At 38.8% G+C, this 27660-nt stretch overlaps 2 protein-coding genes across 4 annotated transcripts in view; one reads left to right on the forward strand and one right to left on the reverse strand.

The window, feature by feature from the left end:
• Positions 1-6892: 6892 nt before the first annotated feature.
• On the reverse strand, positions 6893-13964 carry CHCHD7 (coiled-coil-helix-coiled-coil-helix domain containing 7). The gene is made up of 4 exons (XM_036106078.1): positions 13828-13964; positions 10477-10546; positions 8931-9029; positions 6893-8170 (listed from the first exon to the last, which is right to left on the reverse strand). The coding sequence occupies exons 2-4, from the start codon at positions 10528-10530 to the stop codon at positions 8066-8068; spliced, it is 258 nt and encodes an 85-aa protein (XP_035961971.1). The 5' UTR covers positions 10531-10546; positions 13828-13964; the 3' UTR covers positions 6893-8065.
• A 376-nt stretch (positions 13965-14340) lies between these two features.
• Positions 14341-27660, forward strand: part of PLAG1 (PLAG1 zinc finger) — a 50643-nt gene continuing 37323 nt past the window's right edge. For all 3 annotated transcript variants that reach the window (XM_036106081.2, XM_036106082.2, XM_036106084.2), the window contains exon 1: positions 14341-14542. The gene's annotated coding sequence lies outside the window, so the exon portion shown is untranslated. The remainder of the gene's footprint in view (positions 14543-27660) is intronic.

A 27660-nucleotide genomic window follows, 5' to 3' on the forward strand; every position in this document is an offset into this window, starting at 1 on the left:
AGATATTAGGGATCAAAAGGCTGTGAACCATGGACCCTGTGGTTGACAGGACTGCAGAAGAAATTAACCAGTCCGGGTTTTGTTGTCGTTTCATCATTGTTCGGTTTTGTTTTCCCAAGAGGTAAAGAAATGTAGTCTATTGAGGTTGTGCAAGACATTCCTCAAAAGTGGGAATTATATACAGAAGCTGTCAAGGGTTTGGAATGCTGTTCTACAAGATGACATATACATCTGAAATGAGAGAAACAGAGAGACAAGATGACACTCCAGTTGCCAAATATATGAACTATAAATTGAAAACACCCCCACCCCAATCCACAATTCTCCGAGTCTTTAAGGAGGCTATGTATGTGTCAGGAAATTCTTCAGTACAACAAAATGACAAAATCAGCCTTTTTATCCTGGAAAAAAAAATCCACTCTGCAAATCACCCGGACGTTTTGTGTTCCTCTCCCTTGCTATTTCACGACAAAGAGCACTGTCCTCTCTCACTAATGTCACATCTCACTATCACTTCAAGAGCAGAAACAGAGACAGGGTTGACAGGGCACACAGAATCAAACATTTTGAAAGAACTCTTTAGAGTCAATGAAAGGTTTGGTAGAGAATCCTCTATACAGTCAATGATGCTGATTAATTTGTAAATTTCCTCCTAGAGTATAAATTTTCTCATTCACTTTTACATCCCCTACAGAAGCCTTTTATTTGTGTGAGGACTCAATAAGTGCTAAATGGCAAAATGAATAGTAATCTGAATAATAGCCTCAGTCAGGGGCCGCAAAGAAACTGAAAGGCACTGAGGAAGCAGAGTCCACCACAGGGAAAACGGGAGTGTGCGTGGGGGGCAGGCGACGTGATAACTGCGCTCAGTCGCAGATTCCTTAAGCTATGAGGGTCTCAGTCTCCCATCTGCAAGCCAAGGAGAACGCTGATTTCACAGGGTTGGGGTGGGTTTTAGATCTGATCGTGTTTCTGGCAATACCTTGTAAACTGCCGGGTGCTGTGCAAGTGTGAAGGACCATAATGGTCTCTGCTTTTGCAATTCAGTGCAAGACATGACTGATACAACCTATGTGTACAATGCAGGGACAAAATGATAGGCACCAACATATAATCGGGGACAGAGTTGGAGTTGCGCAGAGTGCCAAGACACAGGGAAGGTGCAAAGAGGGGAAGCTGCGTGTGAGATTGGAGAGTGGCCTGGGGAATAGGAGTGCGGGGTACGGCTGACACACACGAAGATTTCAGGGTGTCAGAAGAGCAAGAGGTGGTCCCTAAAGGGAATGGAGGACAGTTTTCGAAGGGAAGGGAAAGGAGAGGGCTCTTGTTCATGGGTAGAGGGACAATCTAGCTGGTAGTCAGTTTTATTCATGCATGTCATGCCCTGAATGCTGATGGATAATATTTTCTTCTGAGTGACTTGGTAAATGTTTCCAGTTCTTTTTACAATCTCCCTCTTCCCAAATGAATTTTCTTGTTCTTGCTTATTGGAGACTTCAGGTGTATATGAAGCATCTAGGGTAGTGCATGGGCGTGAGTGAGGAAAAAAAAATTATAAGGAGAGAACATTCTGGGCCAAATTATATTGTGAAACTATAAAAGTGAAGGAGTGAAACAAAACAATCAATTTGGCTTTTCATCATCGCTTCTAGCACAGATGGGAGTTTGGGGAGTTATTCTAGGGGGGGATTTTGAGAGAGGGGATCAAGTTGAGAAGGTTATAGTAATTGAGATTATATAGGTTTGCCGAAGTACACCAAGAATTAGCCAGGCTTTCACTTATTACAAATAAATTCAGTGTAGCTTTTTCTTTTTCTTTTTTTTTTAAAGATTTTATTTATTTATTTAATTGACAGAGAGAGAGAGAGAGAGACAGCGTGAGAGGGAACACAAGCAGGGGGAGTGGGAGAGGGAGAAGCAGGTTTCCGGCGGAGCAGGGAGCCCGATGCAGGGCTCGATCCCAGGAGCCGGGGATCATGACCTGAGCTGAAGGCAGTCGCTTAATCAACTGAGCCACCCAGATGCCCCCAGTGTAGCTATTTCTTATAAATGCATTTCAAATATTAATATCTACTTGCACAACACGTGTGAAATCTTCTTTGAGTTTCACGATGACCTGTAAGATAGGGCATTTTAAAAATACCTATTCATGGGGTGACTGGGTGGCTCAGTAGGTTAAGCATCTGCCTTCAGCTCAGCTCCTGATCCCCCGGTCCTGGGATCGAGTCCCGGGTTGGGCTCCTTGCTCGGGGGGTAGCCTGCTGCTCCCCCTGCTTGTACTCTTTTTCTCTGACAAATAAATGAAATCTTAAATATATATATTCACAATAGGAAAGGCTCTAAAAGCTGAAGCAATTTACTGTACAGACAGTAAGTGCCAGAGCCAGAACTCAAACCCAGATATTTCGACTCCCGGCATAATGCTGTTTCCAATCATGTCGTGTTTTACTTCTGTGTACAAAGCGGGACTTTTTGGTGTAGGTCCTGACATTGGAAGCTTTATTTTCATCATCACTAATCTTTTATTTTTTATTCTTCAGTGCTCATTGCCATCCAGAGCCAGCGCTCTGCGCCCATGAAGTCACTCCCATATTTTCTCTCAGCCCCTCAGCAGGCCCGGCAGGTCACCCCCCCCCACCCCGCCCCACATCAAAGGTCCCTGCAAGCTGCCTTCTTTTCCCTCCTCCTGCCAATACTGGAGTACGACGCTGTGAAGTGACCTTTGCTCTCTTTTCGTTTCTCTGGAGGGCTATCAGTGTCGGTGGAGGAATCGGAGGTGGTCCCAAGCCGATTTATTTGTGGACGCTAAACGTAGTGCTAGAAGAAACCGACAAATCGAGCCCCTGCACCTGGGTGACGTTGCTGGGTAGACCGGTGATGGTTTTTGTAGACGAACAGCTTTTTAAATGTAGATGTACAGGCTTTCTGGGAAGAAAGCAGGTGCTGTGAAGCAGACGTCACGTTTCAGTGTGCGAGAGCTCCAGCCGGTTGGCAGGGGCAGAGCCCAGCACCCTGAGAGACCTCGGCGGGCTCGCCGAGGCTGAAGGGGCGGGAGGCGGAGCTCACGCTGACCACTGCACGCTCGACCACCCACAACAGAAACCGCTTCTTAAACCTGTCAAGGAAAACCGTTCCTGTGTTCGCAACAGAAAAGCAAACCAAACCCACCTCCTTGTATGTAGCTCCTTTTCAGAATAAAGCCTTTGACAGGCTACATTTCTCGTTTCCTTATTCTGCAAAATAAAAACAGAAAGTGAGAAATTAAAAGAACGTCTAGGTGACTCTATTTGCCCAATGTTACCACGCCTGGTGACGTCCGCAGCTACCCAGGGAATACTCAGCGAGTGTCACCATAGAGATGGGATGGCAATGAAGAAGAGGTGACATTAATTCAGACTGGTGGTGCTAGCAAGGGGTAGTAGAGACAATCCATGTAAGCTGAACCTGAAAGCAGGACTTAACTGCAGCACTTTTCAAGTTGCGAAAATTGGGTCTGTTCGGGCAATGGAGAAGGTGGCAGCAAGACACCCCGCAGGGACAGGATACAGTCACACATTTCCACGTCGGCCTCCCTCACTGAGATGGAAGGTCCTTGAAGACACAGGCTTGGTCTTGTGTGTCCAAAAGCAGACCCATTCCCCACTTCCTCAAGCCTGCGCCCTTCACAGATGTCCCCAGATCTTAGAGGACCTTGTGAACCAAGGGAAGGAATTTGGACATGTGTCCTGAGGCAATGAATAGGTCTTGGAATTTTAAGCGGGAATTACTGTATTTGCATTTTGGAAAGACTCTCCAGGCTGCAGCATAGTGAAGGAATTGGGGTCAGGCAAGAATTTATGGAGGAAAACAGTTGAGACAGTTGCAGTGATCTAGGATCATTGTAAAACCCTGTCTCAGCACCTCCTGAATTATTCTTCTAAACACAAACTGAATTTGACCCTCTCCATCACAAAACACTTCGTAGCTTTCCTTTAGATACAGAATTAGGTTTAAAGTCCCCTCATAATGTGAACCTACTCTGTCTACATTTCTTCCTTCATATACTCTGGTCTCTGTCAGTAAAGACTAATCCCTGATACCCCACATGCATGTGTCCCTTCATGTTTATTAAGGTATTTACCCTCTTAGAAGTTTGCTCTTGCTCCTACTGTGGTGCTCACTTCCTTCTCCCACACAGCATAGTGAAGTTCTTTGAGGACCAGATGGTAATTTATTCATGCATGCTCCTCCACCGCGTTTAGCCTAGCACTTTGCACATTATAGGCACTTGGCAAATATTTGTTGAGCAGAATTGAACTGTAATAGCAGTACTTGTACTTGGATTCATTTAGTATTTATTGAGCACCAGAAACCATAAACAAAAAGATCGGTCCATTTAATTACATTAAAATGTAAATCACTGCACAGAAATTTTAAGAGACAAACATACAGAATACAAATGACAAAGAGGTAGTTTCCTTACAATATCAGGAGTTCCCCAAATCATTCACATCAACAATCTAAAAAAAAAAATGGGCAAAGGAAATAAGTACACCCATTCCATTTTTCATTCAATAATTGTAAGGATGAAAGGGTTTTAAAGTACCCAGTTGGGGGGCACATGGGTGGCACAGTCCGTTAACTGTCAGACTCTTGGTTTGGGCTGAGGATCTTGAGATCCAGCCCCGTGCTGCGCTCCGCACTCCGCCAGCGTGGAGTCTGCTTAAGTCTCTCCCCCTCTCCCTCTGCCCCTCCCTGCCTCTCTCTCTCAAATACATACATACATACATACATACATACATACATAATATTAAAAAAAAAATTTAAGTACCAGTGGGACTGAGGCTGTGAGGAAAGAAACACTCACAGGCTTTGTTCATTAAAGTAGAAACTGGTATGTCCCTAATACTTACAATATTTAAAGTGGAGGAGCCTTTAACTTAGAAATTCTATTCTTAGCAATGTATTATAGAGATGAAAACAGAACAGGCAAAGAGCCATACACAATAACGCTTGTTGCAACCTTGTCTCTAACAGCGAACCCGTCAGTGGAAGTCTGGTTCAATGACAGTATAACTATACAAGGGAAAACTGCAGCCGTTGAAAGAAATGGAGAAAATCTATAATCACTGGTGGAGAATTATTCCCAATTATATCACTAAGTGAAAAAAGCAAAGTACCTCCAGCTTATACACTATGCTGTTCCTTTTGTGGAAAACAAATATACAGATATCCTTTATATGCACAAAAACCTTGAAAACTTTTTGACATGGGCTGCTTCTGGGCGTATTTATTTACACTGTAGACCCTTTTGCATTATTTGGACCTTTGAACATTGCGTACCCTTTCTTGTGGTTTGAGCATGTTTTTCAATGGGTTCAATTTTAAAAGCCACCCCGCAGATACAATCAATTTGCAGTAGGAATGCCAAGACAGTTCAAACTATTCAACAGGAGAAAACCATAGCCTTTTCAACCAAAGGTGCTGGGACCTGCACAGCTACATGCAAAAAAAAAAAAAAAAAAAAAAAAATGAAGTTGGATTCCTACCTCATACCACATACAAAAATGAACTCAAAATGGATCAAAGACCTAAATATAAGAGCTAAAACTACAAAACTCTTAGAAGAAACATAGATGTAAGTCTTTTTGACCTTGAATTAGGCAATGCTTTCTTAGATATGTCACTGAAAGCAACAAAAGAAAAAATTGGACTTCATCAAAATTTAAAAATTTGTGTTTCAAAGGACACCATTAAGTGAAAATACAACCCACAGAAGGGAAGAAAACATTCATAAACCTCTATCTGATAAATTTATTTACTTATTTATATTTAATATATATAAAGAACTCTCACAATTCAATAATAAAGATACACTACCCAACTTAAAAACAGGCAAAGGATCTAAATGAACATTTCTCCAAGGAAGAGATGACTGGCCAATAAGCACATAAAAAGATGCTCAACATCACTAGCCTTCATGGAAATGCAAATCAAACCACATTGAGATACCAGCTCATACTCACTAGGATGACTGTAATCAAAGGCAGATAATAAGTGTTGAGAATGTGGAGAAATTGTAACTCTCATACATGGTAAAGTAGTGCTGCTACTTTGGAAAGTAGTTTGTCAGTTCTCCCAAAGGTTGAACATAGTTACCATATGATCTAGCAATTCAACTCCTAGGGATATATTCAAAAAGAAATGAATGACCACACAAAAACTTGTACACAAATGTTCAAAAAACAGCATGACCGGTAATAGCCCCTAAGTGGAAACAACCCAAATGCCCATCAACTGATGAATGGATACATAAAATGTGGTAGATCCATGTAATGGAATGTCATTCAGCAGCAAAAGGAATGAAGGACTGATACACGTAACGTGAATGAATCTTGAAAACATTAGGCCAAGCGAAAGAAGCCAGTCACAAAAGACCACATATTGTATGATTCCATCCATATAAATGACTGGAATAGGCCATTCTAGAGTCAGAAAATAGTTGCCTAAATGTTGGAGAGGTTGAGGAGAAAGGGAGGTGTTAAAAGGAAATGAATGTGTGCTTATGGTTTCTGGAGTGAAGAGTTCTAAAATCAATTGTGGTGATGGCTGCACAAGTTTGTCAATATACTAAAAACCATTGTATTGTACACTTTAAATGGATGATTTATATGGTATCTGAATTGTATCTCAATAAAGTTATTTTTTTTAAAAAAGAGCTAGGCCAAGACAAATAGCTCCCGGAAAAAATGTTGATATTGGTAGGTACATTTAAGGAGGTGATAGTGAAATTCCAAACCCTTCAACAGCATGCTTAAAATACTGAAATGCTTGTCACACAAGTAAGTATTAGTTTCTTGTCAGGTCCTATTTTAATCCATCATTTTTAGAGCAATCAATACAAATCAAGGAATTTCTCAAACAATCCATCTTTTATTCCAATAGAATCACATTTGACAATCAGGGTCATATGGCTTAAAAACATCTGACCTGGGTTTTGGACTAAGACCAATGAGATGGATAGTTTGTTGTCAGCAGCCTTTAAAATAATACTCTTGATCCAGCACCAGATAGAAAAGGGACAAAAGCTATTTGTTTTCATTGATTTTTTAGTATAAATTTTATTAAATAGTAGGTTCTAAAACTGTTCTGTAAATGAAATAAACTGGATTTTTAAAAGGTGGTGGGTATGAGAGCTGCCACACAACCCACCCCAATCAGCATACTGAATATTCTTGTGTTTATAGCATAAAATAAAGTGGAGCTCTAGTCCCATCCCAGTGCGTTCACCTGTGAACCTCCATACCCTTCCTTGCCCATCTCTTCCTGTGAATAGAAATGCCCCCTTTTAAGAGAATCACCCTTTTTTCCCATTACTGTGCTTCAAGAATACTATGCCTTTATATATGGATTTTAGTCACAGAATCCTTTAACTAAAGCCTTTCCCTAAAGAAAGAAAGAAAGAAAGAAAGAAAAAGAACAGTTCTTCTGCAGGCCATTTATTTAAGACGACCCTCCTGCACCCCTGCTTCCCTGCCCAGTCAACGTACTACCCTTATTTAAGCAAAGATAAAAGGAATGAAGTGAGGATGGAGGTCTTACTTTAGACTGAGCCTGAGACTCGAGGCCCACCATACATTCACCCGGAACTTACCTTCCCAGTCTCTGTTCTGCCACTCCACCAACCACCTTAAACTCCAGGTGGAACACTCTACAGACCACTTCTCCAAAGTTAGCTTGAGGTTTCTTCCCATCATACTGTTGCTCGCATCATCTCCCATCCTTGGAAATACCCCCTTCCTTCCACCGCCAGGTGAAAAGTCCCATTCCTCCTATCACCTTTCCTAATGCCCCCTTACCTTTGGGAAGTCGTGTGAGCACAGCAGCATGGCACAGCCAGCACTGGCAGACTACCACCCTGGCACTGAGAGCAAACACACAGGACGCAAGGCTAACTTAACTTTATCTCCCTTTGTGGAATTCAAGATCGGTCTGGGTAAGGCCTGAAAGGGGTTAAGGGACTACAAGATTACAGTAATCTTCGTTAACTGCTTCTAAATTAAATAAACAACTTTAATGCAAACAGTCAGTAAGGCATTTTTCCCATTGCCCCCAGGATCTCGTCTCTTTCTGCTGCTGTAGGCATAAAGGGCTTCACTCCATTCTGTCTTCTCTGGACCACGATAGAATTCTGCACGTAGGTATAAAAAGAAGAAGAAACCCGAATCAGTCATGTATTAAATGCTAATCATTTGCCAGTTATTGGCCACTACTTCCTCAAAAAGGAAATTCTAAAAACCATGTGTAAAGAGGAACCAAAAACTAATTCTAGGACTTCAGACAATATTTTTCAAATTAACAATTAAATAGAAGTGATCATTCCCCTAGGACTATGTTGACGGTAATTGGGATGGGAATATATACTGTTTAAGGACAAGAGCACAAGAGTCCAGTCCATCAAGAGGATCGACTAAATAACTGCCACATGAAAGCAACAGTTAATTTAGAAGAGGGAAAGGAAGTGGCTGGATGCAGTGCTCAGAAACACAAAATCATATACCAATGTCTCAAGAAAAATGGGACCATTTTAACAACGATGGGTGGCAGTGGGAAAGGAGAAGGCAGAAATGGAAGCCTAAAATGTGTTATGACAGAGCAAGCTCTCCATTCTGTTCATATCCAGGTGAACTAAAATGATAACAAGGTCATTGTTCTAGGGCTGCTCTTAAATATCCATAGGAAGATCCACCTATATGAGACCTGCATTCTTCCAGCCCGGAGGAGGAGGCAGCCAGTAAGAGCCCTCAAGGATCCTTCAAGGCACGCAGAGAAGAGTCAAAAAGTGTCCCCAGTCATCACTAAGAAGGAATTGTGGGTACTCACTAATTTTGGGCTTCAGTTTCAAGCCAAAGAGTGGAGTTTTAACACAAAGCTAACCAAGCTAGGCTTACCCAGAATTTCCGGCAGTTTTTGTACTTCAAGAAGTAAGTGGAACACCGTTCCCTGTCGTAGTTATTTTCATCCATACACCTGGTAGAAGCATCAGATTCCTTAAATATGTAAGAAAGGCATCATTTAAGAGGGTGGAATGGGATCCTAAACTTCTGAAGCCGCTTCCCCCCAAAGCAGGTAATATGAACTCGTTCCTTTCTGTTCATTTTAATGAGCATATAATGAACAGAAACTGAATTATCTTTCCAACCATCCCACCACTCATTCTGCTCAGGGCAGACATCTTCCTTTTCATAGTCTGGGTCAGTTTTCTGAATATCTGGTCACGGGAACTTGAGCCCAAGCACGGACTGAGATAATTTATCCTGGTAACCGTTTAACAAAGAAGCTGAGGCAAGGTGCAAGGTGCTGAAAATCACTCCTGCACAGCGAGAATTAAAACCGTCTCCTGACGCAGGGTGCAGCTGTCCTGCCTTTCCAAGTTCTCACTTGGACCTGACTGATGTTAAGCTGGTTTCAAGATGCTAAGTAAGTCGCTAATAACTGGTCTACATCAAGGCAACTTAAATTAACACCACTCATCTCAATGTATTTTTGGCTATCATTCCCTCCACTATGCAAGTACATATACTATTATGTATGCAGTTTTAATAGATATCATTAATATCACTTCAAAACCCAAGTGAGCAACACAGGGCTGTGAGTTCAAAGGAAGTTAGGAGCCATTTGGGAATTAAAATTAAGCTGTCTAAACTGGAAGTAGATTGGATAACAAACTTCAAAGTGAAAAGTAGGATTCTGAGAGGTCATCTAAAGGAAGGCGTTAACTAAAGGGGTAGGTAATTTGCTTCACAGATCTAACAAACACGGTCTATCTAAAGAGACTTAATAAAGCTGCTCAACACAGAGCTAATATATGTAGCAAAGCTAAATTTCTATGCAAATATTTAACGAATGTGTATATTTGAAAAACGCATATAGGTTCAGGGAATGGCACCAGTCTGATGACTGCATTATTCCAGGGTGACAAGGCCACAAGTCAGTATGGCTAGTCATTCCAAATAAATGCCAATAAGAACTTATTATTACAACAAAACATTTTGTGTACATGACACCTTTGTGGAAAGCTTTAGGCTTTAAATAGGCAAATTCTATTATAGCCCCTTATTCACAGCAGGCTGTCTCAAGGACAGGATGAAATTATTGCTATTAAGACACAAATTTCAGTGGCAGTTGAAAAACATGCTTTGCTACTTGCCACTTTTGGACTACAGATTTTCCTTGGTGTTACATACCCGTCTGGTGTTACAGTGGTTCGTAAATGCTTGCAAATTATACAAATGGAAACTTCAAAGGGATGGATCTTTGTTAGCTAAATTATGAATACCTAAAATTGTTTAGTGAAATAAAGATACACTGGCCAGGAATATTTTTTGTATAGAAATAACTTTATTCAAGAACTACAGAAAACAGATGCCCACAAAAATGGAACAAGCCTGTTTTACCAAGTTAATACTCATGAAAATTAAAAGCAAACCACCTTACCAACAAGCAAGGGTTTATGTCAGGATCTCTCAGCCTTCGTGCTACCATGGGCATCCTAACAGTTTTCTTACTGCAGGCAGATGTTGGAGAAAAGAGTTACACAGTGAATGACAGAAAATAAATCAATACATCTCATTAGACCCATGAGTACTTAAAAAATTAATTTTGTCGGGGCGCCTGGGTGGCTCAGCCGGTTAAGTGTCTGCCTTCGGCTCAGGTCATGGTCTCAGGGTCCTGGGATCGAGCCCCACGTCGGGCTTCCTGCTCCACGGGAGCCTGCTTCTCCCTCTCCCACTCCCCCAGCTTGTGTTTCCTCTCTCGCTGTGTCTCTCTCTGTCAAATAAATAAAACAAAAAATCTTAAAAAAAAAAAAATTAATTTTGTCATAATGATTATCCCAGTAAGGAACTTCATGTGTCCTCTGTTTTATGAGAATAAATATTTGGTTGGGTTTTTCCTTTGCATTGCCATGGTGCCTCAGCATGAGGGCCATATTTAAATTCATCCACTGAAATTTGATTATAATGTCCAGGAAGATAGTTCAGTTATAGTTCAGTTTTAGTTTATCTTTATTTCTAAAGGTTAAGCTATTAAATATACTAAAAAAAAAAAAAAAAACCCTAAGAATACAGCATGCATTCTTTTTTAAAAAATATATTTATGTATTTATTTGAGAGCGAGTACGTGCAAGCAAGGGAGAGGGGGAGTGTAGAGGCAGAGGGAGACAAGCAGACTCCCTGCTGAGTGGGGAGCCTGCTATGAGGCTCGATCCCAGGACCCTGAGATCATGACCTGAGCAGAAATCAAAAGTCAGACGCTTAACTGACTGAGCCAGCCAGGCGCCCCAAATACAGCATGCATTCTAAAGATTACTTCGTTATTATACATTTGATCATCATACAAAATAAGTGTGGAATAATTAGTACAACCCAACATTAGCAAAAACATTTGTTTACTAAACTTAACTGTGTACTCTGTAGCCAGCACCAGGGTGGTCAATATACTAAAAAACAAAGTTATTGCTTAGTTGGCATTTTGAAAAGCTAAAAAAGAAAAACTGAAACTTTACGTCCAGTGGCATCTTTATTTAACTGATACTTCCCTTGGTTAAAGGAAGTCACAGAATGCTACTGTGGTCCATTAATCTTCCAACTCAAGCCTTACACATGGAGCTCTGCAGAAGTCTTTACCGATTAAAGATGATCATAGTTCCCTAAGAGCCACCTAGTGATTCCAAGTCAAGTAGTGTGATTCACACACTACTCATATATGTCAACTATATTCCAGGACAACCGCTCTCTATAATAATGCAGTTCAACTGAAATTGGCATGCCTATTATCTTCGAAGACATGTCACAGAAAGGAAAAGAGAAAATTAAGAAAAACAATAATCAACGAACTGTTAATTATTTCAAAGTGATTTTTTCGTTTCAGTATATTGGTATGCTATTGATGAGCCACCCACAAACATTTTTAAATGCTCTGCACTAAGTTTAAGGGGCTGAGCTAACTTGTACTCTCGAATCCTGTTCTAGCTTAACCATCTTCCACCTAAAGATGGAAGGAGAAACAAGCAATAATGCAGTATGACCTACACCAACACCACCCAACAGAAGACTGCATCAGTCAGTATAACCCAAGAAAGGTCAGAATTTTTATATGAAGTGGTTTCTACTTTTCTTTCCCTAAGTGACACTGTCAAAAAATATCAGTCATGTTAAGAGAAGTAAGGTACATTCAGGAAAATCAATCAAACCCCAAAAGCTCCTAAAAAGTGGTGGTATTTGCAATCAAGAGTCACCCAGTTCAGAGACCAGGATGTCCAGGCTAAAAGAGATCAATCTTTGCAAAGAAGGATGGGAGAAAAGTTTAGTCATTCCAGGATCCTTTAACTTTTAGGAATCCTCTAATCTGATTACCATTGAACACTACATGAATATACCTAGCTAACAGAAGCATCTAGGTAAAAAAGAAATTAAAGTTGCTATTCAATTATATCTAGAAGCTTCTTCCTCTCCTGAACAGAATTCTTTTGCAGGCTTGACTTCTTACTAAGAGATGATGGTACTAAGTAAACTCACACCCTTCTTTTTGACATTCATTCTATGATGTAAGAACATAGAACTCTGCTTAGCTGTTCATATTCCTTATACATATAATCTCAACAATGATCAGACATAGACAAAACTCTGGTTGTGTGCCTTACATGAAAGTGTATTTTCACTGCATTTTATTATCATCAGTCAAGAATTCTTTAAAAATAACATCTAGGTAACATCACATATATGCAAATCAGGTTTGGACCATGAATTTATTCAGATTTCATTTCCTTTCCCTTCCGGATTCTACATACAAGTCAATGCAAGTTTGGATTTCTAAATGACACCTTCTTTGCATGAATCCTCACGTATCAACTGGAAATGAAGAGGAAATGTCAATTTACAGTGAGGAGAGGGGCTAAAGGGAAGATCGAGTGTTCTGCTAGAGAGGACTTATCTGCTTACTTTCTGAAGCACTAAACAAATATTACAGAGCTCTACTTGCAAAGGACAGCCAGAAAGAAAACCAAAGATTTGAGGGAGGGGCCTCAAAAGCACGGCACAGTTGAGGAATAACTCTAAAATCTTCTCCAAAAGGCAAATTGCTTTAAAAAGTATGTCTTGATTTCCTTCCCATCCAGTTCACACCCCCACTCTCCAACTAGCTTTGAAAGGGAAGAAGAAGAGAACGTTACTGAACACGTCCATGCCCACATGCTGGTCAGAGCGAAGGCAGGGTCTGTGGCTCTGATAAAACGCAAATGCAACTAGCAGGAAGCTGAAACACGTTATGCGAGAACCTAAAGCCCTTAACCCACTGCTGGGTGCAGAAAGGCAGGGTCAGGAAGTCGGCATGGTACAGCGGGGCGGGGCAGTCGAATGGAGAAACTGGACATGTGAGTCCGCGGCCTTGGGGCCTTTCCGCGATGCTGTCCGTCTAATGGTGGACGACAGGCACAGGTGAACACACCTTGCTCTGACCTCCGATGGAGCCGAATGGGGAAGGGGGAGAGGAAAACGCAAGAAATTGGGGGTGGGGGTTGGCAATTACGCCCCAAAGGCTGAGAAGCAGGGTGAAGGAAGAGCTAGGGGTGCCCAGGGAGGGCGAAGGTCACCTTCCTCGTCTCCTGCCCGAATAAAACCGGGTCGTGGAAAGGAGGAGCGACAGGAAAGGGCCTGCGCTGAGGCAGGGCCTGGTAGCAGCGGCTTCACGACAGAGGAGAGAGGATTCCGGCCCGCGGTGGCCCACGTGCACCCCTCTCTTCTCGCATCCCCGGAGCCGCCGCGGAAGGAGGGGCGGGGGACCACTCACCTCGGGCGACCGCTTCACCAGCGCCCAGGCCGTCTCCAGCTCCAAACACGTCAATGGCTCACGCAGCTGGACCTTAAGTAGCGCGCATCCCAACGTGCTGCCCCCGCTCCCCGGCGGCCGCCAGCCCAATCAACGCGCGCCGCCGCTAGACTGACAGCCGTGCCGGGCCCTGCCGGGCGGGGGCGGGCGGGTCTCGCCCCGCCCCCAGCTGGCGGGAGGAGGGCCGAGGCCGGAGGAGTGGGCGGGGCCGAGCGTGCGGCCCCGCCCCTTTCCCCCGCCCCGCGCGCCCCCCGCGCCGCGGCCCGCCTCTTAACACTTTGGTTTGACGGGCGGCGCCGCGGCCCAATCGGCGGGCCCGTCCCTGGCGGCGGCGGCGCCTAGTGGCCGGCCCCGGGGCGGAGCGCGCGCGGGGGGCGGGCACATCGGCGGGCGGGGACCAGGGGCGGGCCGGCGGGAGGCGGGGGCGGCGGCCGAGCAGGCCGGGGGAGGCGGCGGTGGGCGCGACGTCGGCGGCGGCGGCGGCGGCGGCAGCGGCAGCTGCAAGTTGGGCTGCAGGGGCAGCGCATACACTACAATGGCTGCTGGAAAGAGGCGTAAGGAAACAATTTCCAGGCCCGCCGCGTCCAGCCCGAAATATGAGAAAAAAATTATTAGAAATTCCGCGGGCGGTGTAAAGGCGGCGGACGGGCCGGAGGGAGGATGTTAAAGCCCCGCGGTGAGTTCTCCCGGGGTCCGGGGCGGCGGAGAGGCGTTTAGCGGGAGAAATATCAGGGTTATTTAAATTATGGGACTAGCCGAGGGGGCAGAGGAGCAGCAGCGGCGGCAGGAGGAGGAAAAGTTTGTGCTACTCTCAGCCCCAGCTCAGGACCCCAGAGAGAAAAATAATAATAAAAAATAAAATAAAATAATTAAGCGGGGGTGTGAGGATTCCCGAAGTCGCTTCTGACAGGGCAGGGGGCGATGCGGCTGGAGACCCAAAGGTGAGGTCGGTGGGAAAAAAAAAAAACCCTTTATTCAGGGTCTGGAAAGTTTGAAAAGTTTTCCTCCTCCTCCTCCTCCTCCTCTCTGGTGCTGTGAATATTGTGACAGCGGCAGCGGCAGCAGCGAGAGCGGAAGACATTAGAGACCCGAAAAATAAGGGAAAAATTAATATAAATTCAGTTTTGAGAGTAAACTCTCCGCATTTTCCACCAAAACATCCCGGGGGAAGGTCGCTTCCCAAAGGGCCTGGCGGAAACCCGCAGTCGGCAATATTTGGGGGGCACTTTGAGTGACTTGGGGTAACTTTGCCCCTTTTTCAAAAGAGGTTTTTCTTTTTTGGAGAATGAATTTGTTTTTGCCCTTTCCTCAGGTGGGCGAGTCGGGGTCGGGGTGCGGGGTCTGCGGGGAGGTGTGAGCCCTGGATGTGTGGCTGCGAGGGGGGGGTAGGGGGAGGGGGTGCTAAATGAAAGCAGGAGATCTGCACAGAGCAGGGACAGCTTGTTGTCAGTATCATAAACAACCAAAATGGAGGGAGAACTCAGGCATATAACCAAATAAAAATTTTTTAAAAATCGCAAAAAATCCCTAAAAATCCGGGATGCTCCCCCTTTTCTCGCTAAAGGTAAAAGTATGAACCGCCTTTCCCCTGAAGTCCATTTTGACTTTGCAGGGACCAAGGAGTTAATATTTATTTATTTTTTAAAACTTTCGAAGGGCAAAAGCCTTTTATAACTCAACCGACAATGAGAAAACGTGAAAATCCGATGCAAGAGAAGGAGGGGGAGGGAGGGGGGAGGTGGTAGTGCAGAAACTGCTAAACTTATTGGTAATGTGGACTGATCTGAGATAAGATAAACACTATATTTGCTATTTTATAACTCTTTTAATGATCTTTGCGGGGTGGGTTTTTTTTTTTTTGGTGGAAAAAAAAGTGATGCCATTTTCTTAATAGAGTTAATATGTGTGATTGGAAGAATAAACCTTTCCGGCTTTAGATTGCATTTTCGTCGCATTTATGTTTCAGGTTTTGTTAGTGGCTCCCTCCTTTCTTTAAACTGGGCTCTACAGAGGAGGGGTAGAGAGGTGATGTTGCACAGAGAGACTGGAGTGCAGGACTGGAGCACCTTTTGGGGAGGGGTGGGAGTTGCTTGGTTTCTCCCTTCCTGACCCGTTTGCTTCACCTGTTCGTCCTCAGTAAAGAATATTAAGCTGAAGTTTTCTGGTTTTACGTATATAAAAGGATGGTGCCTCTTGCATCACATTGAAGTTAATGGGAAAGTGCTGCTGATGTTGGTTCCACGTGGGATGTGGGACAGAGCAGGGCATTTTAAAGGGACAGCTTCTCTTTTCTTATGATTTTCATCACCTGCACAGAATCACTGTCTGAGGACCAAAGGCAGAGGTGCTGGGAGGGTGTGGTGGTGGAAGAGCCTTCTCTTTCCATTACTCAAGTGCACCCACCTTTAGGAGGGATAGAGGGAAAGGAGGGATAAACAGGCTCAACAGAAGATGGATATTGTGTAGATTAGTTTGTATCCAAGCTGTTCTTTTGTGTAACAAGCCTCCCAGGAACTTTTCATGTTACATTTCTTTGCTTTGGAAGCTGATTTTGGAAGGATTTGTGGAAAAATGGAAATAGTTTAAGGTGTGTGGTGTAATGGTATAGCATTATTGAACAGTTATGAATTCTGTGCAGCAAGATCAAAGAGCTGTGTATGCCCATAATGTGATTTTACAGCCATTTTGTAAAAGCTGTAAAATACCTAATATTCAATTTGGCTGAAGGTACATTGAGGACTTCTGGTTGAAAACTGCAGACAGAGTGGTGGAGATTCTTTTACACTGTAAGCAGTAGGCATTTCTTTAAGGGGAAAAAAAAGCACATACACCAACACCATGGAAAAGTTTACGTATACCCATTTTTAAACCCCATCCTATACATGTGCTGTAACTCTGCTACTTTGAAATTAAAAGGTTTTAAAATCCTGAGACCTATCAGTTTGCATCTTTTAAGTTGAATTTATTTGTGTTATTTAACAGGAAATGTTTACTGATCATATACTACTGTTGACTCTGATGGTTGACATTTTCACAATATTTTCAAAATTTAAAATATGTCAGTTGTTAGCTGAATTCTATTTGAGATTAAGGTTCATCTCAAATAGAATTTACTTGTGCTCCATTTTCCACAGGTATATGGAGTTTTGCAATAAATGCCTATTTTCCTTTGTTTTTTATGAGTTACAGAAATAGATTAAAATTAGAGCTGGATTTTTACACATCTTATACAGAATATTTTTACTTTCCATACTGTACAAACAGATTATTGTTTTGAAGCCCATTGTATGTTAACATGTGTTCACAACTGAGCTCCTATCTGCACCTTTCTGTAAATACCTCCCTAACAGCATTACATCGGTGTAGTGTTTGAGTACATCATCTTGTGGTTTCTGATTTTGGAAGCAATTACACCTTTCTAAGAACTCATTAAAAATTATTCCCATGAACCACTGTTAAATCAAAACTGATTGGGAAGTGATTAAACTATCAATGGGAAAGAGAAACTTCCCTTCCCCCAAATAATCATCTGTCCAGGGGTGTCAGAATGCCATTAATATTTATACAACCTTTGAAATTTCTTTTACATTTTTATTGTATTTTGGCTGAAGAAAGTTACATTACCTATAAGTAGTCAGAATTAGGCTCTGTGTTTAAAATAAATCAGACTTTTAGATCTTGAATAGTTGCCACTTTGACAGACTACATACTAATATCAAATAAATTCAGTTTCTGTAAAAGTGAAGGAAAAATATTTCTTCCAGTTACAGTAGACCATTGAGTTACTCAGTTTGTTTGGACACTTCAAGTTATGATTAGTTTATTGTCAACCTAAATAAAAGTGCTGGTGTTGTGATTTTTTTCCTCTCTCACAAAGGGTGGTATAAAAGTTTCTATGTATTTGGGTTTTACACAACTAGCTGCTTATCTGAATAAGAAATTGCACTGAGAGTGCACAAAGTATAAAATCTTTAATTCCTTAGAGTCTTATTTAGATAGGGCACAGCATAATATCTAACTTGAATTGGTTGTATTGAGCTTTTTAAATGTCTCAGATATAATATCTGTTGAACATACTTTTTCTGAAGCTACTACTAAATTATACCAATTTACAGAAATAATCCAAGGATATTGTGTACTCAAAATCTTTATTTCAGTTAGAGTTAGAGAAACCTCCTACTTTGAGATTCTTACTTGAAATTTATATGCCTAATTCTGCTATTCGAAATTCTATAAGGAGTTTAGCTGTTGTGGAAGATAATTTATAGATAAATAATCCAAGGATATTGTATACTCAAAATCTTTATTTCAGTTAGAGTTAAGAAACCTCCTACATTGAGATTCTTACTTGAAATTTATATGCCTAATTCTGCTGTTCGAAGTTCTATAAGGAGTTTAGCTGTTGTGGAAGATAATTTATAGATATGGGCTAGTACTGAAAAAATTCCATATCTGTATGTTTATTATAACCAAAATATTTTAATAAATAGACATCTTACAGCTAAATAAATTAGTGAATTTACTTTTATCAATATAGTTTAAAATTTTTAAGGGTACTCTTTGTATTTTAATATCCTACAAAGGTGGGGTTTTTTTCCCTTCATTTTTAACATAATCCTGATTGTTGTTATACACATTTTGGTTGGTATTCTGGAAATTTTCCTTTCTAAGGATTAAATTGTTGTTTGCTAAATGAAATGTAATGCTCCTGTCTTTGATATTTGAAAAGCCAAATAACTGAAAGATGTATCTATAGCCATCTTTTAAGTTTTGTTTCAATAATCATTTGCCCCTTGAGCTGTGTAATCAAAATATTGGTTCATTCTAGGAATGTTTTAATATTTTTTATTTAGAATTCTGTTCTTTGGAAAATTAAGATATACAAAAAATTACCTGTTACACGCACATTTATATACACACACACACAAACCCAAGAAAAAAAGAAGTTTTGCTGAATGAGTTTACTTACACTGCCTGGAATACTCGTTCTTTTTGATGTGTTTCCAAATGTGTAGGGAATAAATATAAATTTTTTCTCTTTGTGTTGATAACATCTTAGATTCTTTAGTTATTTGAGTAAGGGAAGAGTTTCAGAAGAAGGAAAAAACAACTGAAGGTGTTCAACAAAATCCAAGATAGTGAATATGTTAAAGGTAAAAGGGCTATAAATTGTCCCTTGAGCCATGTTTTAAATGTTTTAAGAACCAGATAAACACCTTTCCTGAAACATCAAATACTTTGAATATATATCAGCTACTGTGAAAAAACAAAAGTGGACCTTTAATTTCTTTAATTTTAACAGGAATTAATGTAGTCAGCATATTTAACTAATTAGTAAGTGTTTAGGTAGCCTTGTGAAAGTATTTACAAATAAGTTAAATGTGAGGGCAGGGTACATCAGATTGATAAACTGTAAAGTTAACTATGATTTTAGGATTCATGTGTGGGAATTCTTTTCCATTTTATGATAAGATCACTTTGGAGGTAGCTAATTTTTACTTTTTGCATTTATTCCAGCGCCCAATTTTTTTTGAAATGCCTGAACCTGACATCCACTCTGTTACTGCTTTTCATTTATAACAGGACAACTTTTATATTTCATTAGCAAATTTAATTTTCAAGCTTAATTAAGAGAAATTAAATGAAAATGTTTAGGTCATAATATTTTATAAAAGTATTAGTGTATAGTTATTAACATTTGATGTTATAAGAAATATACATGTATGAAAGCCTTCTAGAAATTATAACAGAGGCAGAAGTTGATCTTTACTTTTAAATCGCTTGGCCTGCTGTCCGGTGGTTTGCATTCTACTCAGTTTGTACACCTGTCCCTGCCTCCTCTTTCCAGAGTGGTATTGACAAGTATAGGATGCTGGGGAACTATCAAGGGTGGTTTGGTATTTTTGTTTTCTGTATGTTTGGTATTTTTGTTTTCTGTATGTATTGTTGTTTGTTGTCCTTAGGGTGTTAAGGCTTTTGCTTTTTTTTTTTTTTATTAATGCTTATCAGAAAACAGAAATCCATTTTTATAAAACAAATAAATTCTCATTTTAAAAAAATGAAGTGGTGTGATACTGCATTAAGATTGTTAGTGTTTAAAAGTCCCTGGATGTCTTGTAAACAGAGTTACTGCAGGATCATGGTATTAAAACTAACCACAGTGTGTGTTGGGAATTTGAGATGACTACCTAAGAAATGTGTGTGCATATGTAAAGTGAGTGAATTTAGGCAATTAGGTCCTAGGTTAATAGGATAAGCAATTTTCTTGAAATATTTCCTTGCATTTTTTTTTTAAAGTGAAATTTTTTTCCTAATCTAAAAACAGAAAACCTAGAACTATGAAGGTGTTAGAAAGTTTTTTTGATGCCTTTTAAAAATAAGAGTTTAAATAATGAAAGTGTGTAAAGGGAATATAAGAATGGACTAAACTGTCCAAAATTGATAGGAAAGAAGTAGGGAGATGAGAATTTCAGAATAAAATAAAAATCACGGTAAATTTAAAAATGTCTTTGTGAGTAAAGAATAACTACCTACAAAGCAAAAATAATAAATCTACCCCCCCCAAAAGGGGAGAGAGAATTGGGGGAATCTATAAGAGAGTATTTCCAATACAAATTGCTGACTTTATAATAACCTTTTAAAAATAGATTCTCCCAAAGCCTTTCTTCCAGATCTTCTTAGATTTGAATTAAACTAAATTCTAAGAATAATTTGTAGTGGTTATTTTCAATTCTTTATTTTTAAGTAAGGAAAAATGATTTTTTCCTATTTTAAAAAGATTTTAAAGATTATTTTAAATGTGTACCTAAGTGAAGTGTTCTGAAAAATCTTAGAAAATATTGAAAATTATTTTTTCCATTCTTCATCAGAAAGTTTAAAGCTTTCTGTTAGATTAATGAAATAGATTTTAAAAACTTAGTCTAAGAACAAGGTACTTGTGGGCTTTTTAATGGTAATTTATATCATTTCCTACATACTTAATAACATTTAAAAAGCTTTTACAAGGTAAAGATAAGAACAGTCAACAAAGTTCTTAATTTCTGGATTGTTTTTAGGTGTATGCTGACAGTTAAAGGAAAATTTTCTTTCCTATTTATTAATGAGCAATTGATTTTCTGAAGGAAGATCTAGACTTCTTATAGTGTTATGTTCCGGTGTAGAAGTTTCCTTTAGTATGAGAAAATTTTTTGAGGGTAGAGTAGGCATCTTTTCCTAAAGGGCAGCTGAATCCTCTACGGATTGTGAATAATGATCTGCCCTTGCAGAGTCTTGAACTCTACCTTTTTTGAGAATGAGAGGCTCATTTTAGACTTACAGTTATCAAATATTTGAATTATTGTCTCAAACCAATATTGAAATTGCACATGTGCATATTGATTACTTATGATAGCCTATCTTTTGGTTTCTGAATATGGGAATATTAATTCTCAGATTAAATGCTACAGCTAAAAGGCAGCCATCAGTTTTTTAAAAAATTTCTGTCATTTTAATCATAGTTAGACATTAGAACCTTTAATTTTGAGATACATTTTTAGAGACTGTTAAACTAGAAATCAATCAGAGAATGAGGGATTTAGCTCCTTTGGCTGAAAGGCAAGCTGAGAAAATGTTTTAATCAGTTTTGTTCACTTGAAGGTGTATTAGTAAAAAGTTGATTGAATCGTTCTCCATCAGGAGAATTTTAAGAAACTGAACCTAAAAGATTAAGGTAGTTCAAACGTTCAGGTTAAAAATAACACCAGCTGAACTTTAGTCTGCTACATTTTCTAAGTAATTTGATTTTATTTTCTTGTATTGTCTTAAAGCTGGAATTATGTAGCGCCCACATCACTTTTCATCATACCCTAAAAAAGTTAGAATAAGAGGGTTGTTGTTTATTTTAATCAACTTTAACAAATGAAATGAAAATAGGGTTTTATTTAAGAATATATTACCTTTCTTAAGCTTTTTGTATTTCCTAAATATAATTTCTATAACTATTCTGTTCCAAAGAAGAGAAATTAGCTACCTTACTTTAAAATTGAATTTGTTCTAAATTTGCAGTTTATGAGAGAGTTGTGTCTTTATATAGCTGAATAAGATCTATTATAACCTTAAATATTAATATGACCAGTATATCTGATTAGAAACTACATCTCAAACATGTATTTGCTTTCCTTGTATTTCTAAACTTATTTTCTAAGTAAGTCTGAGAAAATGTTTTTCGTGTGTTTTTCTAATTTGTTATTGTCTGAGGTCATTTACTTGGATAAAATTTCAACCTTGGTTATGTTACTTTTCTAATATTAGTAGTATTTTATTTGCAAATCACTATTCAGATGCTTAGAGTTTCAGCTCTAAAATAGAATTAGACATATAAGAAAATAGGTAAATTATACCAAGAGTGGTGGAAGCAGCTCTAGTAGTTCTTATTTGGAAGAGTGTAAAATGTTTCAAAGAAGGAAAATGCCTACAAATACAGGGCGCTCTTCTAACAGCAGTTGGTGATATTTTATGCTTTTCTTTTAATGCTTCATAAAATTTGAGCATCCTCAGAGCTCCTGTCATATAAACAAATAACTGATTTAACTATGCCCTGTGTAAAGTATATGTATGAGGCTTAGCTTTTAAGGTAATTTGCTTTAGTTTCTTTTCAAGGAAAAAGTATAAGGCAAATATTCCTTAGAAATAATTTAGCATACAGTACATTTTAAAAGGTAATACATGTAAAATATATAATCATAAATCAAAATGAAAGGATCATGTAACATTTAATTAGACATAGAATGAAGGTTTTAAATACTTGGATAACTTGATGTGCTACTGAAATTAGGGAATTTTAATTGAAAGCTGTTTCTGTACCTAAATTTATTTTTATATGCCTAGAAGTTAGTAAACAAAGTGAATACATATAATTATCTGACAGTTTGTAGAAGTTCATAAACAGAGTATCTTTTGACACAATCAATGAGAATATGTTTTTCAAATACAGGCACAAAATTACTTAGAGAATTATAATATTCAATTATTATAGTTATTTTTGAAGGAAGAGTGGTGACAAATGGGTTAGAACTGTTTTTATCTACGTCACTTGCATATCCACTGCATTTGAAATTTTTAATCATTAAGCATTTAAGACTCTTAGGGGTATTTTAGTTCATTTTAAGTAGCATTACAGATGTTTTCCTTAAAAGTCTCTCTTTTTTGGACGTTACAATTAAGAAAATTACTTTAAAACTTTAGCTGCTTGTGTTTAATAATAGCAGTTTTGTTCCCAAGATCATATTCTTCTTAAAAGAAGTTTCTACCTTGAAGCACTTTTAATCATAGCTCGGGTAATCTTTTTAAATATGCACTAGGCTTCTCTTGTTTCTTGAGGTAGGCATCTATCGCTATGAACTTCCCTCTTAGAACTGCTTTTGCTGCATCCCATAAACTTTGGTAGGTTCCAGTTCCATTTTCATTTGTCTTTTATTTCTCTTTTGATTTCTTCTTTGACCAGTTGGTTATTCAGTAGCATGTTGCTTAATCTCCACATGTTTGTGAATTTTCCAGTTGTCCTCATGTAATTAATTTTTAATTTCATGCCAGTGTGGTTGGAAAAGATGCCTGATATGATTTTAATCCTCTTAAGACTTTTTTTTGTGGTCTAGCGTATGATCTATCTTGGAAAATGTTCCATGTGCACGTGAGAAGAACGTGTATTCTGTTGCTTTTGGTGGAATGTTCTGTAAATGTCTGTTAAGTCTGGTCATTTAAGGCCAATGTTAACTTACTGGTTTTCTGTCTGGATCATCTCTCCATTGATGTTAGTGAGATATTAAAGTCCCTTGTTGTTGTATTGCTGTTTATTTCTTCCTTTATGTCTGTTAATATTTGTTTTATATATTTAGGTGCTCCTATTTTGGGTGCATAAATATTTACAAATGCTATATCTTCTTGTTCAAGTGAACAACCTAACTTTACACCTCAAGGAGCTAGAAAAAGAACAAATGAAGCCCAGAGTTAGTAGAAGGAAGGAAATAACATATATTAAAGCAGAAATAAGTGAAATAGAGTTTAAAGAGACTAAAAAACACAATAGGAAAGACCAAGGAAACTAAGAGCTGATTCTTTGAAAAGATAAAATTGACAAACCATTAGCTAGACTCACCAGGTAAAAAAGAGAGGACTCAGATAGAATCGGAAGTGAAAAAAGGAGATGTTAAAAGTGATACCACAGAAGTACAAAGGATCATGAGAGACTACTATGAACAATTATACACCAACAAATTGGATAACTGAGAAAAAAAAAAAACAAAAAAAAAAAACAGATAAATCCCTAGAAACATACAATCTACCAAAACTGATTCATGATGAAATAGAAAATCTGAACAGACCCATTACTAACAGACCGATTACTTGTAAGGGGATTGAGTCACTAATCAAAAATTTTCCAGCAAATGAAAGTCTAGGACCAGATGGCTCCACTGGTGAATTCTACTAAACATTCGAAGAAGAATTAATACTAATCTTTCTCGAACTCTTCCAAAAAATAGAAGAGGAGGGAATTCTTCGAACTCACTTTATGAAGCCAGCATTACCCTGATACCAAAACCAAATAGGATGCCACAGAAAAGAAAATTACAGGTTAATATCCTTGATGAACATAACATAAAAATCCCAGCAAAATGTTAGCAAACTGAATTCAATAATACATTAAAAGAATCACATACCATGATCAAGTGGGATTTATTCCAGGGATGTAAGAATGGCTCAGTATCCACAAATCAGTCAAAATAATAACCACATTAACAATATTAAGGATAGAAGTCATATGATCATCTCAGTAGATGCAGAAAAAGCATTTGAAAAAATTCAATATCCATTTATGATAAAAACTCTTAATGAAGTGGGTATAGAGGTACCATGCTTCAGCATAATAAAAGCCATATAGGACAAGCCCACAGCTAACATCATACTCAATGGTGAAAAGCTGAAAACTTTTCCTCTAGGATCAGGAACAAGACAAGGATGCCTGTTCTTGCTGCTTTTATGCAACATAGTATTGGAAGTTTTAGCCAGAGAAATTAGGCAAGAAAAAGAAATAAAAGGCACCTAAATTGGAAAGGAAGAAGTGAAACTGTCCACTATGTGCAGATGATGTGATATTATAAATATGGAAATCCTAAAGACTCCATAAAAAAACTGTTAAATTTAATAACCAAATTCATGAAGTTACAGGATACAGAAATCTGTTGCATTTCTATATGCTAATAATCAATCAATATACAGAAATCTGTTGCATTTCTATATGCTAATAATGAACTATCAAAAAGAGAAAAAAAAATTGCCATTTACAGTTGTATCAAAAAGAATACCTAGGAATAAATTTAACCAAGGAGGTGAAAGACCTATATTTTGAAAACTAGAAAACATGAAAGAAATTGAAGAAGATACAAATAAATAGAAAGATATTCCAATGCTCATGGATTAGAAAAATTAATATCATTCAAATGTCCGTACTGCCCAAAGCAATCTAAATATTCAGTGCAGTCCCTATCAAAATTCCAATGGTATTTCTCACAGAAATGGAACAAACAATCCCAAAATTTGGGTGGAACCACAGAAGACACCAGATACCTGAAACAGTCTTGAGAAGAGCAAAGCTGGAGGCATCACATTCCCTGATTTCAAGCTATCTTACAAAGCTATAGTAATCAGAACAGTATGATGTTGGCATAAAAACAGACACATAGATCAGTGGAACAGAATAGAGAGCCCAGAAATAAACCCACACATATATAGCCAATTAATTTATGACAGAGGAGTCAAGAATGTACAGTGAGGAAAACACACTCTCTTCAATAAATGGTACTAGGAAAATTGGGCAGCCACGTGCAAAAGAGTGAAACTGGACCACTACCTTCTACCACACAAAGATTAACTAAAAATGGTTTAAAGAATTGAATATAAGACCTGAAACCACAAAACTCCTAGAAGAAAACATAGGCAGTAAGTTCCTTGACAAAGGTATTTGGTGATGATTTTTAAAATCTGACACCAAAAGCCACAAAAAAATAAGTGGGACTACATCAAACTAAAGAGCTTGTGCATAGCAAGAAAACCATCAACAAAATGAAAAAACGACCTACTGAATGGGAGGAAATATTTGCAAATCATTTATCTGGTAAGGGACTAATGTCCAAAATATATAAACTCCTACAACTCAATTGCAAAAAAACAAACAATTCAAGTAAAAAATGGGTAGAGGATCTGAATAGACATTTTTCCAAAGAAGACATACAGATCGCCAACAGACACATGAAAAGATGCTCACCATCATTCATCAACAGAGAAATGCAAATCAAAACTACCATGAGATAATCACCTCACACCTGTTAGGGTGGCTATTTCAAAAAGCCTAGAAATAACAAGTATTGGCAAGGGTGTGGAGAAAAGAGAACCCTGTGCACTGTTGGTGCAAATGTAAATTGGTACAGTCACTGTGGAAAATAGTGTGGAGGTTCCTCAGAAATTTAAAAGTAGAACTACCATATGATCCAGCTATTTCACTTCTGGGTATTTATCCAAAGGAAATGAAAACACTAACTTTGAAAGGATATGTGCACTCCCATATTCATCGCAGCATTATTTACAATAACCAGGATGTGGGAACAACTTAAGCGCCCATGGATGGATGCATGGATAAAATGTGGCATTTATATATAATATTATATAAAATATGTATTATAAAGTATTATAAAATTTTGTGTTATATGTAATATATATTATATATAATGGAATATTATTCAGCCATAAAAAAATGAAATTTCACCATTTGTTGACAATGTGGATGGACTTTGATGGTATTATGCTAAGTGAAATAAGACAGAAAGACAAATACGGTATGATCTTTCTTATATGTTAAATTAATTTAAATATATTAAAAATAAAACCAAGCTCATACATACAGAGAACAGATTGGTAGTTGCCAGAGGCAGAGGATGGGGTGAGGGTGGGAGAAATAGGTGAACTGTTTTTGTTTTTGGTTTAAATAAATTGGGGGAAAAAACCCCACAAAACAATAACAACAAAATATGTGTGTGTGTATGTGTGTGTGTTTGTATATACACACACACTTGAGATACAGTTGCTCTACTTAAACACTGAGTATGATGTGGTGCTTAAGTTTAATCCTACTCAGTTTACCTTTTATCAGTGCAGGAAGAGGAAGAGAAAGCGGTTTGTTTTGAGAAAAATGCAATTGATCACATTCAGAGGCTGACTCATAAGAGCTTTTCTAAAATGCAGGATACCCCTGCCAGAATTAAAAGGAATTTCTTAATTAAAACCAAAATCCCCGTGTGTCTAAGAAGTGTTTTCCTAATCAGATTCCAGGCACACTTGTGAGGCTGCCTTGGCCATTCAGGCGTTCTGCCGGCAGTCTGGGTTTCGTTCTCAGTGCTGCCACCCTGTGTATGGCAGAGCCTCGGTACCGCACGCACTCCTTTCCGTGCTTTGTGTCAAGTTGTGCCGTCCAAAACCACTTCTGAAAAAGAAGCACACACATTACCATACATTTTAAAGATCTTTTCGTATGCCCTGTTTCTGTGTTTAAGGGCTGTACTAAAGCTAGACTTCTGAAGTTACACAGTTCTGAAAGATGGTATCCAGCTGCCAAAAAATGAAATTTGGGCATTTTTAAAGGTAAACACCTTTATCTATTTCATCAATTCCTTCACTAGCATAAGGTGGAATTGTACTAGTATTTTTCAGAGAGCTTGAAACTGATCAAATAAGAAAGCAGAGGTTTTTATCCAAGATGAGAGCTAT

This window comes from Halichoerus grypus, chromosome 5 (assembly GCF_964656455.1).
Source record: "Halichoerus grypus chromosome 5, mHalGry1.hap1.1, whole genome shotgun sequence".
NCBI lineage: Eukaryota > Metazoa > Chordata > Mammalia > Carnivora > Phocidae > Halichoerus > Halichoerus grypus.

Excerpts from the sequence above, each read along its gene's own strand:
- CHCHD7 (XM_036106078.1), bottom strand. The coding sequence starts at position 10,530 with ATGCCCATGGTAGCACGAAGGCTGAGAGATCCTGACATAAACCCTTGC. Across the intron at positions 9,030-10,476 it reads ACATAAACCCTTGCTTGTTG|GAATCTGATGCTTCTACCAG; the intron begins GTAAGGTGGTTT and ends TACATATTTAAG. Across the intron at positions 8,171-8,930 it reads AAAACTGCCGGAAATTCTGG|AATTCTATCGTGGTCCAGAG; the intron begins GTAAGCCTAGCT and ends ACCTACGTGCAG.